The 16,943-nt window shown below is 41.7% G+C and overlaps 1 protein-coding gene across 1 annotated transcript; it reads right to left on the reverse strand.

Annotated features, from left to right (window-relative positions):
- Positions 1 to 1,767: 1,767 nt before the first annotated feature.
- Positions 1,768 to 11,300, reverse strand: NMUR2 (neuromedin U receptor 2). Its single transcript, XM_010184964.1, has 4 exons — positions 10,392 to 11,300; positions 5,355 to 5,439; positions 3,931 to 4,056; positions 1,768 to 2,179 (listed from the first exon to the last, which is right to left on the reverse strand). Exons 1-4 carry the CDS (start codon positions 11,109 to 11,111, stop codon positions 1,920 to 1,922), a joined length of 1,191 nt encoding a protein of 396 aa, XP_010183266.1. The 5' UTR covers positions 11,112 to 11,300; the 3' UTR covers positions 1,768 to 1,919.
- Positions 11,301 to 16,943: the final 5,643 nt, after the last annotated feature.

Genomic DNA, 16,943 nt, shown 5'->3' on the forward strand with positions numbered 1-16,943 from the left:
AGACTGCAGCTGGTAAAATAGGTCTGACAGAAAACATGGGCTAAAATTCCCCTTGCGCTGCAGGAAAAGATGACTCACCAGCTGCCATGAGCCCCCCAGGTCTTGCCTCACCTAGGAGGCCCACAGCAACAGGTAAAACAGAAGACTCTGGGGAAAGCAAGGTAAAAACCCATGGTAGCAGGAGTACAACCCCTTCCTCATATGGTGTAAAATGTCATCTGGATCCCCAGTGACCAGACTGGAATAAGTCTTTATGCATATGGTACAGTGTGTTATCTTTAAGGAACTAATGTTCTTATTTGATAACTCATGTACTCTCACTATGTAATTCCCAGCCCCTTGATGACAAACATTGGGTGATTTTCTGTGGCAGTGCATGCCAAGCCTGAGCCCAGCATGGTGTTTAAATAGTCATGGTGAACAAAGAAGGCTTTTATCTGAAACACTACAAAATGGCTTTGAAACTTGGGACACAGAGGTTTATAAAATTCTCTCATGTAATGGATTTACCCTAGCCTCCCTTTACAAAACTCTACAGGGGCCTGACCTGCAAGTCAGCAGAGTTCAGGAACTCATCAGCTGCACTGCCTTCATGATCTGTTTGCATGACTGAGATGAAGGATAGTTTCTCAGACCTTATATTGTGCTTTGTGGCAAAACCTGAATTCAGTAGGTGCAATATCACGGCAACACTCGCTCTTTTACTGCCTTTGTGTCCGCTTCTCTGATACAAACCTGCAGGTTTGTCTCAGTTCCTTGTGTTGGCTGTTTTCTGGTGGTTGCTAACCCCATGTAGATCTCTTGACTTCTGCAATCCACCTGGTGGAGGAAGGTGTGAAGTCTACTGAAGCACAGCCACAGGGCTTCACTGGTAGAGACAACACATAAGTATCCAAAGTTCAAGCAATTGATAAGAAGTTCTTGCAAACTGCAGGATATGAGGCATAGCAGGGACCTACCGCAGTCCATTTGTACATAGTCAGACCCAGTTCAGGCAGATGGGCAAAACCAAAACTGTCTGATGCACAGGATAAGCCTTCAAAGGCTGCAGACTTTTCACACTCCCTGCGCAGATAGCCCTCATCAGCTGCATTTTGGGCAAACGGGTCACACCAGGAACATCTCAGTCCTCAGTAATGGCTATTTGCCAGGTAATGTGGATGGATTTGTGGCATGCCTGTGCCATTTCAGCACTGCAGATATTGTCAGACATAATATAAGAAGATACGGCAGTGACTTTGAGAATTGTTAAAATTGTAAAAATAAGCCACTAGAGGGTAGGTATTTTGTCAAAGTGATTCAAGGCAGTAACACCACACTCCCACCTGAATCTTCACCTAACTCAAGTTTGCTTTACATTTATTTGACAATTATTGGCTGCCTGGTTCTTCTGGTCCAGAAACAGCTATTGCTAGTGCCAGTGTCTGATGTTTATCAGCCCAGCTCAGAGCTGCTCTTGTTCATGTCTACTTGTTCATGTTGCCAAGGGTGGCTTGAGACAGCCACATCTCCAAAAGGTTGTAGGAAAGAGAAGCCAGACTGCCTTACCTAAAGCTAGAAGTGAGTAGACAAGGCTTGTGCAGCAAGTTGCCCCATTTCAAACTAAGTAAAAACTGATGTTTAGGCTGGTGCACAAAAAGCCATTCTTGGATAAGTTGTATCTCTCTCCTGTGCTGATAACATTGGGAGTATGTTTTATTTTTTTTAAGCAGCTAGTAAGCTGAAAGTTCCAGCTCTCCTATTAGCTTGAGGGTAATACAATATATCTCAATCACCTGTTAATTATAGTTTCTTCCTTTACTCATTCAACAAGACACCAGGTTTTACTGAGATCAGTCTTTTAGGAAGGTCTTTTCTCTTTTTGTTTCTTAAAGTAATTTTCTTTAATTTCTCTCTCACCTGAATCACAACACGGAAAGTCACAGAGCAGTGGAGGGCTGAGAACTGCTGATAGATGTCCTCTGTGTGCCAGGGAGACTTGTGTCTTCAGCAGAGTCCATGAGATTGTGGTCCTCAACCACAAAGATGCTCTGCTGGGCAGAAGTCTTGCTAGTGGGATGTTTAGAGGCCCAGTGCTTGCAGTAAGGAGAAATGACACCGAGGAAAGCCATCCTGAAGCGCTGGGACAACAGATTGTAAATGATGGGGTTCACAGCAGAGCTCAGATAGAAGAAAACACCTAGGAGAGCAAGGGTGGGGGAAAGGAGAGAGTGACCTTATTTACGTGCAAAACTATCTCAGCAAAGGAAAATTTCTACGTTGCCTAAACTGCTCCACCAAGCTTGGGTGCACAAGTGAAGGCAGCAACAGCCCATCTCTGCCTGCTACCATCCAGGCAGAGCAGAGGGATGTCTCGCCATTTCGCTAAGGCAAGCTCAGGCACTGCTGCACACAAGAAAGGAAAGGAGGAGAGCATACGAGCTGGAGCTCACCAACTCCAGCTGTTCAGGAACCAGCTCTCTCTTGAGCTGTGCTGACCTGCCTGCAGCACAGCCCTCATCCCCACAGAAGAGTTTGCACAGCTGGTGCCCCTATCAGAGCTGCCAGAGGACAACTTCCAGCTGAGGGCAGCTAATTTCTTACAACATACCAGGACGATTGCACGAGATTGGATTTGTCTGAGTGCCCTACTGGCCACATTCAATGCTTTCCCATGGCAAACTGAAAACGAGATTCCTCTTAGAAAAAGCCTTCATTTTATGGTTGGCAGAGTCATAAACAGGGTCACAGAATCACAGAATATTCGGAGTTGGAAGGGACCTTGAAAGATCATTCCGTCCAACCCCCCTGCCAGAGCAGGATCACCCAGACCAGGTCACACAGGGATGCATCCAGGCGGGTTTTGAATGTCTCCAGAGAAGGAGACTCCACAACCTCTCTGGGCAGCCTGTTCAGTGCCCTGTCACCCTTACAGTAAAGAAGTTTTCCTCACGTTCAGATTGAACCTCCTATGCTCCAGCTTGCACCCATTGCCCCTTGTCCTGTCATTGGCTGTCACTGAGAAGAGCCTGGCTCCTTCCTCCTGACACTCATCCTTTAATGAGGTCACCCCTCAGTCTCCTCTTCTCCAAGCTAAAGAGACCCAGCTCCCTCAGCCGCTCCTCATAAGGGAGATCCTCCACTCCCTCCATCATCTTTGTGGCTCTGCTGGACTCTTTCAAGCAATTCTCTGTCCTTCTTGAACTGAGGGCCCAGAACTGAACACAATGTTCCAGATGTGGTCTCACCAGGGCAGAGTAGAGGGGAAGGAGAACCTCTCTGACCTACAACCACATCCCTTCTGATACACCCCAGGATGCCATTGGCCTTCTTGGCCGCAAGGGCACATTGCTGGCTCATGGTCATCCTGCTGTCCACCAGGACCCCCAGGTCCTTTTCTGCCTGGCAGCTCCAGCCACTCATCCCCAAGCCTGTAGCGCTGCATGGGGTTATTGTGATCGAAGTGCAGGACAGGGCACTTCGGTCACATTTGTCAAACATTTGTTTGTATCACTGAGTTCTGAGAAGTTTGTAAGTCTTGTCTTGCCATTTGGGAAGGTTTTCCATTTGCCTGAGAGACCCTCTGGAGGATGATAACTGCTCCTGTCTATTCATTAAAAGCAGCTGAATGACAGCAGACTTCATTTCTGAAGATTCCCAAGAAGGAAAAGTAGCTGGTGATGATTTATGATATTTTTTTCAATTATTGCTTCTTTGTGAATATTCAAATAACTGTATTAGCCAACATGCTCAGATCTTGAAAGCTGCAGAAACTTGCATGCAGTTTTTATTTCAGGCACAGTTGTCATCACTGTCCACCAAACCCCAAGAAACTTTTCTGTGCACACCTCATGTTACCTACAAAATAAATTACTTCATATTTCAAGTAAATCACTCACAAATACTTTTTTTTTTGCCAGCCCCTGTGCAAGTGGAAGAAGAAAGCTTTACCTGACACCACATGAATTAAGTTGAATATATTAGCCAGAGGCTCAGTCCATTCCACAACAAAACTGAAGAAGAGTCGGTCTACATGGAATGGAGCCCAGCAGATAGCAAAAACTATCACAAGGACAACTAGCATGGAGAAAGAGAAGAAGGAATACAAGTCAGCTATTGAAGGATATGGTTCACTAGCCTGCAGAGAGCAGAGGTAGTTCAGAAAGCTGAATGAAAGACTAAATATACAAATTTTATTCATTGTTTCCAAACTTTTGCCATCCTTCCTGTCTTAGCATTACCAGCTAAAGGAACAAACTTTCCACTAATTTCTATGTTGGATAACTCAATGCAGTCACATAAAACGACATTCAAACAGAGCAGGCAATAGCCAAATAATGTTGTGGCATGTACAAAGCCTAATGAAGAAACTGCCAGTGAGACATCTGTATTCATCTGTGGTACCTGGGACACAGTGACTCCGTCATGCCTTGGAGTTAATTTCATGTGCACACTATTTGTACATCACATAGCAGGGTAAGGCCATAGAAACCACCCGCTGATGATAAGTCTGTCTGGGTGCACTGTTCAACATGAAAGACAAAGAGTTTGCCTCCATGCACAACTTGTCCTGTGGTGGCTCTAGTAAGGACTCTTGCAAACCCATTCCAGACTTGGGTCCTATGAATATCAGTGGTCACAGTCATGGGGCACAGAAAATCAAGCTGACTTCAAAGTACAGTTTCCTAGTTCAGAAGGTGACTTAAGCTGCCTAAAGGAATAATGTTGTTGCAGGAAATATTGAAGGTGATTTATGTTTCCTGCATAAACATTGTCTCAGCAGCAAGGTGATCTTTGCCTTAAAGACAGCCCTAAATTAGGAAGTGCACCCTGAGTGCTTTCAGGGTGGTTGGAGCACAAATTCTCCTGAATGCTATACCATGTACAAATCTGCCTAGATCTTACTGTTTCTTGGGAAGGCCTAAGTGTTTAAATCAGCAGTAGGTGATGTACCTACTTGGAAGGCAGGACCTTCCAAGGTGTGTGTGCATCACCTTGCTGTGATGCAAGACAGCTGTTCATCCTTCAGACTGTTTGTACAGAGGGATCCTTCCTAGAGGGCTGCAAAAGCCAGGTTTGGAATGAGGGATATTAGGGGGTTGCCCTGCAAGCAGTTGCTACGTAGGTTTCTCAAGCTCCTTTCATGCTGGGGAGGAAAATTTGCCTTCTGAGTACTTTGATAGTCAGTCATGGTGCTTCACTCCTATGCCCTGCAAGTCCAGATAAAATGGCAATAAGGGTTTTTTTGTTGTATTTTTTTTTAGATCACAGCTACTCATCTCATAACTCTTCCATCCAGTGAATATTTGATACCCTTCAGGACCTGGTCACCCTCTTGTCCATGGTAAATAAAACACAGAGGACTCATTACTTACAAAGCATCTTGGTGACTGATTTCCTTGATGGTCTCTGAACATTCACAGCCATTTCCTCCGCTTCCAAAGATTTGTCTCCTTTCAACTGGCAAAAGGAGGGAAAAGGAAGGAGAGCTTAGACAGGAGATGACATCGCCACCAGACATAGTCTGTTTGATATTTTGATAAATGTAGTTTGAGAAGGCAAAATGTGGGGCAGCTCAGGGCTCACTGAAAAAAAAAATCTACATTTAAATTTCAGTTTTAGACTAGGGAAACATTGAAACTTCAGGTTCAAAACAATTTGCAGATTTTATGCATCTGAGACTGCATATTTAAAGCAATTTTGTATTTCAGTTCCCCACTTGTCCTTTCTCAGTGAGTTAACATTTGCTTCACAGTTTGTGTTCAATTTCAACAGTGTTTTGCTAGACATTATTTTGCCTTCTAGCAAAACATTGTTTCTTTGTTTATTTTCCTACAAGGGTTCCCCACAATTAAGCACAAACCAATGATCAAAAAACTACCCAGAGAAGCCTCAGTGAAACACAGCTGTAATGACTGGAAAAATTCCTGTAGAATTCAAGGAAGTTCATTTCATGATCTATGTGTTTGGACTAATTGATATTCAATCCATCTGAAGAAAAAAACCCATATATCCTATCTTGCAGACAGACAGTGTGCATGATACGCACAGATTCAGTCACATACTGCTCAATTACAACAAGGTGTTTGTGGTTACTTTCACCCAGCAGTTCTTCTTGGACTTCTAAAAAAACAAATGTAAAGAATAATAATCTGTTCCTCCTTGAAATGCTTCCCCGGTATGCTTATGGCGAGAACACTGGTGCTTTGGTGATGAAAAGATCAGGGCTAGACAATCAGGACAATTGCTTTGTTTATAAAAGAAATCATCTATGGTGACTGCATAACTGGACCTAGCTTCCTGAAGTGGGAACTGCTGATTAGCCAACAACTTTGGAGTGATGGTTTTTTTTCCACAGAGAGAAACTGGAAATAAAACTTCTAATTACATGGGAAAAAATATCAAGAATGAGGGAAGAGATAGAAATCTATCTAGATTTGTAAAAAAATCTTGTGAAAACACACTAGTTGTGCCATTGTCTTCTGCCTTTTACGCTGTGACTTTGCTTCTTGATTTTTGGTTAACAATACTTTTCTGGAACAATGATCAAACAAGGCCTTCCTTCAGTGTTCTATATATTCATAAAACCCATAAAAGGGAAACACATGTAAATCGAATTATATTATCATAGCGCAATTCAGCCTCCCATGTTTTACATTATTCCCTCTGTGACGCTTAAGGAAGAGGCTCAGCTGATTTGTGACACATCTAGCAATAAATGGCTGCTCAGATTGATTAAAATCCCCAGTTTCCCTTCAATGGTATTTAGTCTCAACAGTAATCTATTCCAGGCATATTCCAAATCCTCAGAGGATATAGTGCTCTGATGCTGCAATAAACTAGAAACAGATGTATCTTTATTTTTCACCTTCTTCTGTCATTTTGATGATGCTATAAGACTCTGCTTTAGCCTCAAGTGATAATAGATGGAGGTGTAACTGGTAAGAATAACTCAGCAGTTGCAATTTTATAAAGCCATGAGTTATGACAAAGCGGAAGGAGAAAAAAAAAATGAGTCCATGGAAAATGTTGTAACCTGAGTTCATGCCAATGGTTTGACAGAGAAAGAATTCCAGTCAAGGTAGTGGATACTTTTACAACACTGTGGATGTGTGAGGCAATGCAGGGTTGCCTGGAGATGAATGTTACCTATTCACTGCAAGAGAATGAAAAGTGTCTGGAGCAAGAAGCTGAAAATTGGATTTTTCCCCCTCATCTTTATTATCTACAGCATTTCATGCTAGAAATCAAAAGGCAAAGTGAGATTAGGGCCTCACCTATACCCAGGCAAACCTAGTGAGGCCACGCAGCAGAAAGTAGAACTGTTTTTTGAGAGCTCCTTGGCCTGTCTGACATGAGCGATGATAAAACTTTCTCTCTAGCTGAAGGAAAATTTGATATTTAAAAACCACCAGGCTTGTGCTAAAGCATGCAATTCTGCCTACGTGAGTGGTTTGGCTGAAACAATTGCCACCAGCCTGCTGAAAAAAATGGGTGTACTCTTTGCTCACTCCCATTGCAAAGGAAAATTAGTTAGTGGGTGCAAGGTTTGCAGGACAACCTCCATGGAAAGAGGAGAGACCCTTCCAAGAGCGTGCTGGGTTCTGCAGAAATCAGTCAAATGCAGTCGATTTTCCACAGCAAATTTTCTGGTTTTAACAACTGGGTGTTTAGGGGGCAAAATAGATTCTGATGAGAAAGTCTGGACCAGCTGTACGTTGGCAAGAATATGTTGTCTTGATTCCAAGATAGCTGAAATCAAAATTACCAGTGTGTCCAATGTATTATTCAGGGGACATGACACTAAGAAAAGTTTTGGACTCTTAACAGAAGAATCATCCTAGGTGAGATCAATCTAGTCCCATCTGATCATCTAGATCCTCTCATAGGTGTCTGAAGTATGTGAGATAAATAGGTCTTTGGACTCGCCACTCTCTTCATTCACTGTCAGAAATACTAGTTAGAATCTGAATTTTAAACAACCAGAGATAGCCACCTAGTGCTTTGCCCTTCTAGAGATCAGTCTGAAGGAAACAGACAGGGACCCTGCACTGAATTCAGCTGCAAGCCAGACTTCTTCCCTAGCAATGCCACCCCATAGCTGTCAGTGCTGCAGGTCTTGACTTCTACAAGAAGCCATTTCTCCATGTTCTCATTTTGTCTCTCTCCCTTTCCTCCCCAGCTTTTTGGCTATAGGTTGCAACCAGTAGCCCAACAGCTGAACTGAATTTAAAGCAGAGCCTGGCTTATTTAGGAATTGGTCCTAAAGGCACCTGTGTTGAGGACCCCATGAAAGAGGCAGCAGGAAGCTTCTGCAGTCAAATCTAATGAAATTACAGCATCAACATCAGTGTCCTCTTCTTTGCACTAGTGCTGGAACTGTCTATTGACCATAACATTGTAGTATTTAAACCATCAAGCCTTAAAATTATGTCCAAGTAGATCATGAGGCAATTGATCATGAGGTAATCAACCTGATGGCTTTGTCTGCAATACATTTCCCAGTGAAAAAGACAAATTTTTGCAAGGAATAAAATTAAAATTTAACTCAGCTACCGTATGACCCATGTTCGCTACCTTCTCACAGCTGCTTAACACGTCACATGTGTTTCCTTTTGTATTGCATCTTGAGGCTCTCCTGAGTACTGGCAAAGCTTGAGGGAGAAACTTTGGAGAGAAAATGCCCTTTCCACAGAGCCCAGACTTGGAAAGGCTGTCTCTGCTGAATTTGAGCTGTTGTACAACCTTTGAATCAGCTCTGAGCTTTTCCACTGCAGTCTATGAGCAATACATGGCACTCAGGAGACTCTGGAGTGTTGCTGAAGCTTCATACATTTCATCTCTGTGAACAGAATAAAAGTTTCTTCTCTTGAAAACAATATTTACAACATTCTTCTGCCATTTCTGTTGAAAAAAATGAAACTATCTTGCCTAGTGCAATTTAGAGCGCAATATAGATATACCGAGGGTAGATGTTGTTCCAAATTTGGATGTCTGAGTTGGATATATAGAAAAACAGATGCATAAACAATGAACATTGCAGCCCTTAGCTTGAACATGTCTGTGAATATACAGAAGTCCTGGGGGAGCAGCTCTCCCTGGTACCTAGCTTATCTTTTGGGATGGGGGTTAGGAATATCTGCTGGCAAAATAGAAGCTACTGCAATCTTCAAGACTTCTTTGTATTAGTTCAGGGATTTCTCTTTGCTTTTTAAACAGCTGTATTTTCAACACTTGTTCCTCCATCCAGGTCTTATTTCATAAAATTTTCAGTGAACCTATGTGAAGACCCTCAACAGCCACTGGGCTGTGGGGATAATTTAGTCCATTCATTGCTTTAAAGATCTGCTGTGTGCTTTGGATTTCTGGCAGTTATTCCTTGTGGCTTTTCTTGGCTAAAGAAAAATTGTTTCTGTATAGTTTCAAATCACAGTAAATATCAGCCAGCACAAGAAAATTATGTATACGCCAGCACAGATTTGGTTGAATTTCTTGCACATTATTTGGTAAGTTCATTCATCTCTACTAGCATATTGCATCCCTTTCTTGCTGTATGATCAAACACAGTTTTTTAAACTTTATGTTATATTCAGTGCAATAATGTAGGATTTATAATTTCAAAATATATGCAACGTACAAGAAGTAAAAAGTCATCAACTCACTACGATTAGCAGCGAATTTCAGTGTTGTACTACGTAGCTTTATAAGACTGTGATACCGATTGTTTTATCCATGTATTTAAATGATGAATACTTCGTAAAGCTAGTCTCAATTTCTGAAAAGAGAATGCATATGAACTCTAAGTCAGCATTGATCGATGGTGAAACCATGCCATAGTTATATAAAGAAACAATTGCTGAATTTGCTAGCTACAGCAGTAAGGTAGCATTTCAGTTTATGACAGATTTGTGAGTCTTAACAACTGAATATTATCACCATCTCCAGGGAAGGAGAAAAATAGAGTAACGCAATGGAAATTCCAGAGTCACAGGGAGAGTGAAAACAAATAATACACAAGATTCAATCACTAGCATGCTCCTTTTTTTCTTTTCACATTTTCCTTTTGTTCTGTTTTCTTCTAGTCACTACTGCAAAGGTGCAAATCTCTGAGAGGCTGAAATCAATCTACAGACTTGGATGTTTAAGTAATATTTGAATATGAGAAGCAGTGATTGTAAGTTTTTTAAACAAGATTGGGATAAATAATTCTTCAACATAGATATATTCATTTGGGAATGGGATTACACCAAAGAAAGTATTGGATCCACTGTTTTCAAGGCTTTGAAATAATTTTGCTTTCTTCTGGAGGAAAACAGGCGAGTAAAAGGTGCAATCACGTAAAAGACACATACAGACACAAACACACAAGAATGAGCTAAGGAAACACTGAGCATATTTGGAGTAGGACTTACTCTCAGCCCCATCAGATAGTAGAGCACGCTTATTAGCCCCATAGGCAGCACATAGAAGAGAAAAGATGTAATCTGGACAATACAGTTGTAGATCCACATGGGCATGACTACAGTGCAGGTAGCAGAGCCGGGGACCAGGGTGCCATTGGGGAAATACTGCAACATGATACCATGGGTGCCCGTGTTGGGGAGGGCGAAGAGGACAGAGAGGACCCAGAGCACCACGATGGTCCTCAGGGCACGCTTGCGAGTGCTCTCCAGCTTGGCACGGAAAGGATGGAGGACAGCAATGTATCTCTCCACGCTGACTGTGGTCACGGTGAGGATGGAGGCGAAACACACCGTCTCAAAGAGTGCTGTCTTGAAATAGCAGCCGATGGGCCCAAACAAGAAAGGGTAGTTACTCCACATCTCATAGACTTCCAGTGGCATCCCAAAAAGCAGCAAGAGCAAGTCTGAGATGGCGAGACTGAAGAGATAGTAATTGGTCGGGGTCTTCATGTTCCGGTGCTTGAGGATTACCAGGCAAACTAAGGAGTTACCTACCACCCCAACAACAAAGATCAGGGTGTACACCAAAGCCACGGGCAAGAACAGATGGCTCCGTCTCGGCCCACATAGGAAGGCTAAGTAATCCTCAGTGCTGTTTAAGTATATCCTGAAATGTTCTTCATGTAGAGCAAGTTGTTTAAACCAGGAGATATTGCCGATCCAGGCCATTACTGGATCTTCTGAATGTTTCACAACTGAGATCCAGCCTTCTTAAAGATTCTCTGTGCTAGTTTGCTCACTTTTTGCAGAGAGAGGAAGAGAGGGAGGGAGTTGTCTCACCAGACTGAGATGCACAAAGCCACTGAGAGATGTGAGTGAGTGTTTGCCTGGCTTCGGTTAAGGTTTTGCCGTTGTAACAGCTGTTCCCCTGCAAGGAGTCTCTGAGCCAGAAAGCCCCTCCTTTCACACATATTCATTGGCTCACTAAGTGCATTAGATTATAGAGTAAGAAAAGAGGTTCCAGCTACTTGTATCAGCTCCCAGAGCAGATGCATTTACAGAGTCAGAAATGGGGGATTTAGAGAGCTGGGAGTCTGAAATAAAGGATATGAGACTAGCTGCAAGTTTTCTGTATTTGTCAGAGGGTGGGAAACCAGAAGAAGGAAACCCCAAAACTCAGTCCAAAAAGCTTTTACAAAATTATATTGATGCTACATCAACAGTTATGAGCCACAAGGAAAAGAGAAAAAATCTGGTATGATTTTATTTTTCAGATCTCTACTGAATTTTATTTTCTGTTGCCTACAGCAGCAAGTGCTTGGAAACAGAGTTTGATCGGTAGAGAGCCAACCTGATTTTGTAGTCGTTCATGTGGAATTAGGCTACTATAATGTTTCAGCCTTTTTTAAAACACTGTATTTTTTTTCTCCTGAAATCTGACATAGGATTTTAATTGCTCTTGTTATTGATATAAAAATATTTTCCCACTTTCCTAGTACGCTGGAATCTGATCTTATATTCTTACCCAGCCTTGTTTGCAATATTTCTGAACACCGTATTAATACAAAGACATATTTATTACCTCCAGGATTAGATTTACATGAATTATTATAAACTCTCATTTCTTCCTGAATGCAACCATTCTGCAAACACATTTTCTGAGCCAAAAAAGTGTATCCTGCAAGGATGATGGCTGTGTCAAAATACATAATTTAGCTCCTTCTGAATGCTTGATTCCTTACTGGATTTCTCTAAAACAAAAAAGTTTCAAAGTGCATAGATATAATTTTCTGAGATACAGGAAAATTGTAGCTGTTTGGAGTTAAAGAGGTGCAAAACCTGAGGGCAAGTTTATTGGATTTTTGTCAGCGTAACGTGCAATTTTTCTGCTCAGTACCTCTCACTTTTGAGTACCTGACCCAGTCGCCACTTTGAAGCCTTGTAAACTTTTTGCATGCAAATCATCCTTAGGTAAGGAGCTCCTCGGTTCTACTTCTCTGCCTGACCCTTTAGCTCAATCTCCCTAGCTGCTAACTAAGACTGCTTCTTTTTAACCATTCAAGAGGAAAAGAACAACCCTTTTGGCTGACATCTCCTCCAAAGACCTGACAAAAGTAAGTTTTCCAAGGAAGATGCAAACTATTCCACTATGAGTGGCTAGACAGTAAACTGATCCCGCACAAAACCTGTTCTCTGACTCTTAAGAATTGAGGCTGTCTTAGATCCTGTCTTCTTTACTCCTTCCCTCTTAAACTTCTCCTGGTGTAGCAGCAGTCCAATAATATCACAACAAAAATATACTGTTGTAATAAGCACAGTCTGCCTCCAAAAACAGCAGCAGTATGTGAAGAACCAAGGTTTGGTTCCCACAAGGCATATTTGATGTGTGGAGCTCGAGGATTACTGTGCATTCATTTAAATGATAAAAGCAGGGAAGATGCAACTGTACTAAACTCTACGAAAAGACAGAAGCATGTCTCTTGTGATGACTTTTGGATTTTCTGAAATTATCTCACACATAAACTGTCTCTGTCAGAAAGAGTCTACTCATTTATTTTAGCATTGCACAGAGGTGTTTCATTCAGGAGATTGAAAGGTTTTATTGGATTGGTGAGAAACAAGAGCTCTTTTGACCTATTTCTCCCTTCATTAAGGATTCATATTAAAGATATTCCTTGCATTTTAACAATATTGAATTTGATTTTGATCTACTGTTTTTGTAAGAGGTAGGGACAGATGAATCATTAGGAGAGTGCCTGATTAAGACCCAGATTGACTATTTAAGAGCACAGTAGGAAAAAAATGTTTGAGGATTTGTGCAGGACTTTCTGTACCTCTGCTTAACTTTCAGGTTTTTTTCCCCATGATCTCTCAGTATTTAATTTCTTTCCATTTCTCCTTTTCCTTCCCCAGTAGTTCCACCATTCTCTATACTGCACCATAATTGAGGTGAGTAAACCCTTCTAAAGTAACTACCAAATTGGCCTTCACTTTTCTCCTTAACCTCTGCAAAGAAACTGAAAAAGAAACTTGAAGTCTGTTCAGCTTCAACTCAGTCTTACAGAAAAGGAAATCAAAATGGACTCAGTTATTTCCTAAAAAGCCAAGAAGGCAGCCATACCCATCATAATCTCTGTGAGAGGAAAGTAATGGGCTGTAGAAATGCATCAGGCCACTTGAAAGTGTGGGTGTGCCAGGCCCACATCCATCTACTTCCACTTGTTTTCCCTTCTCGATCTTTTCCGATCCTGCTGGGCTTGGGTGCTGACAACCTGTAGGAATAGAAGTACAGAAGAAAAACAGGTCTATTTATCTAACAGGTTACCCCTGAAACCGTGTCACTATGACCACGATCAAGTGGCAGATGGAGAGGACAAGGAGAGTGGAAAATATATTTCAGTTCATTTCTCAAAGCTTTATTTGGTGATCTTTATAATATCTCTCTCAATAAGGATAGGAGAGTCTATCTAAGACTATCCAAAGGAGGATGGTGTGCTGCATGCTGACCTTAGAATTGTGCAGTTTTATGTAACAGTATTGTAGTTAATCTAATGTACACTATGTAATATATATAAATGTAGTGTAATATTTGGCAACATTAACTCAGACAAGTTTTTTTGACACAGTAAGTGACACTACTAGTCAGAGTGTGGCGTTATCTCCTTAGTCACTGACTATGCTCTCGTGCTGGTGGTATCCCTCGTACCACATTTACATTGTGGAATCTTCCCCTTAGCCAATGTCAGGTGCTTCAGCACATTCCTGTGTTCCATTAAGGGCAGTAAAATACATGTTTAAGAAGATGTAAATTCAAGTGCCTCCATCTTTGTCAAAACTCTTGTAAGGACACCCATTAGCGACTATATGTTCGGTCAGTACATGCTGAATAATTGTATGTTTTAGGGAAAATTGGACACATTCATCAAAAGAGCCAGAGAATGGTGTAGGTAATCCAGAGTTTAGCAAATGGATAAATACTCCACCAGTCATGCTTACAGAGCAATGTACTTTGAAGAACTATGGGCCATTACGATGGTCTGCTCTGAATGCTTGGTCTTCTCAGAATGTCTGATTTTATTCATGCAAAATAAGTTTTTTTGGTATTTATATCTATCAAGTCAAGGAGGTTTCTTATCCAGGTTCATATGCTCTGGTTGTGAAACTGGAAATAATACAGCTGTGCTAATGCCATAGTGTGCCATGCTAATTAATTCTGTTGATTAGCTGACGTCAATACTGTACTGACATGTCCACTTGGCATCCCAGACTGGAGCTGACACCTCTGAGCAGCCCTGCATGGGTTTGCAAGAGAAGGGCTGTAATGCTTACTGTACATGCACCCTTAGAAAGACATTCTACTTCACTGGAATGTCTTGAAAAGGTATTGAGTTTGCCATAATATTTGGCAAGAAGTAGGTCCAATATCTTTTATCTTCAGCAATTACAACCTGGCCTTTCATTTCCAATTTCTAATTTCCATTTGCAGCCATCAGATTCTGTTGTTTCAGTGGTTTCACCCTTTCTCCAATTTGCTCATACTGATGGTAGGTGCAAAAGCCTTTAGAAACTCTGTGTGAGGGGAGTGCTACCCAGCCTGTCTGAGCTTGCTTTCCCTATTCTTTTCATGGAGCCTCTCAGAGCTGCCCATGGAGCCATGCTGCTTTGTGAACTGCAGGTTAAACTCATTGTTTTAATCCTTTGAGAACTTGGCAGTACCAGCGATTTCTGTCCCATAGGGTTGTAAAGAAGAGGGTGCAAATAAGAGGGTGCAGAGCCGGCAAGCAGAAATGTTAAGCCATACTACACCAAATATGTTAACACAATTGCTAGAAAAATATAGCCTGGCTCCCCATATAGATTATTGACTTAGAATTATAGATCAGGGATTTGACTTTATTTTCTCCTTTGAAAGACTTGTTTGGTTCACTACAGTAGCTAGAATGTGAGTCCTTGTTTTTCTAAGTATATTCAGCATGACATTCAGCATGCCGTCAAATGCATAGATACGTTTTGTCTATTTTCTCTCCCTCCAGGCTGGAGGAGTAAGCTGCACTATAATAACAGCTGGATCTGCAGTAGCCTTTCCGTGCTTTATTGTAAATCATTTTGCAATTATCTAGGCTCTTTGCAGACAGCTTTTCCATGGCTGTGCATGATATCTGAAGTCCCCAGGACATCAATCAACACACATAAGAAGTGGATTTCATGACTACAGTACAAAATACCAAACGGGGCACCTCTCTGCCTGGAGCAACTGGCAATCTACGTAGGCCACTTCAAGAGTGGAACACATTTTGCCTAACTTCAGTCATTAAAAACAGCAAATGAATCTGTGCAGATTTTTTTCTCCTACTTTTAGTTAATAATGGAAAAAGGAACCTCCAGAAAGTGATTTGTCCTAAACCATAGCACAAGGTAAGAGATGTGAAATGGTGGAGGTTATTTTTTCCTATCGTCTGTAGAGGGAAATTGGGTAATAAGGTTTAACAGCAAGCTTGTACAACAGCTGAGATTAATTTAGACCCTAATTTTGTGCAGTCTTACCCATCCTCCTCCCATCGGGGCCAGTCTTTAGAGTGAGCCACGTACAGGCTTCATTTCTGAGAAGCTGTTGAGACAGCTGAAAACAGGGCCAGAGAGCCAGACAGCAGGCAAGGACAGATCAGTGCTAAAAATCCCTCCTGAGTCCTCTTACCTAGCAGGGTGGACATATCTACAGGACAGGGCTTTCAGAGATGGATTGCTTTGTTAGTGTTGATTCCAGAAATTAGAGGGAATGATGTCCTTCCTTTTTAGTAAGTGTTTTGGGAGTTGTTTGTGTGTGTCCTCATGCTTTGAAGAGGCAGTGAGTGGTAGGCTGGGACGTGGTTCAGGCTCAACGTGCAGGGAAGTAGCAAAAAGAGCTGAAAAGAACGCTAATGCAGAAAATCTTGTCATACTGAATGTGTCCATTGTGATAAAATTACTCAGATTTACATGGGGGAAGATGAAAGGATTGTGATGGCAGAAAATGTATTGCAGTCGTTAGCACGGTAGAGAATGAGTCAGATTGTCTGAGTCAGGTGGGATCTGGTACTACAGGACTCAGATTTACACTGTAAGAATTAGATTATTCAGTATCTCTCCATGGCTTTCTGCATCTTATTTCAGTATTGATACTCCACTGCGGTTCCTTGCTCAGCTTGTGGTGGTTATGTTTCTCGGAACTCCTGATTGTCTGTCCCAAAAGAGACTTTACTTTCCCTGACATGACTCATTAGTATTAGTTTTCAACTCACATTCATTTGTCTTCTGTTCTGCACCTTGGGGTTTTAGCAAGGACTTTTCTCCACTGGAAAATCCTCATCCATATAGTAGAGTCTGCATAGTGCCTGGATATGTATTAGACATAAGTGCGCTGATGTGACAAATGGAATCACAGTGACAAGTCTTAACATATTCAAAGAAAGGCAGGGACAAATTGTATTACTGGAGGTGGTATAAAGTTAGCAATTTGTTATAGGAAAACTGAACCTGCCAAAGAAAATGATAATTGGGACACATGGAACTTATATAGTACAT

Source organism: Mesitornis unicolor, unplaced genomic scaffold, assembly GCF_000695765.1.
Source record: "Mesitornis unicolor isolate BGI_N332 unplaced genomic scaffold, ASM69576v1 scaffold1095, whole genome shotgun sequence".
Lineage (NCBI taxonomy): Eukaryota > Metazoa > Chordata > Aves > Mesitornithiformes > Mesitornithidae > Mesitornis > Mesitornis unicolor.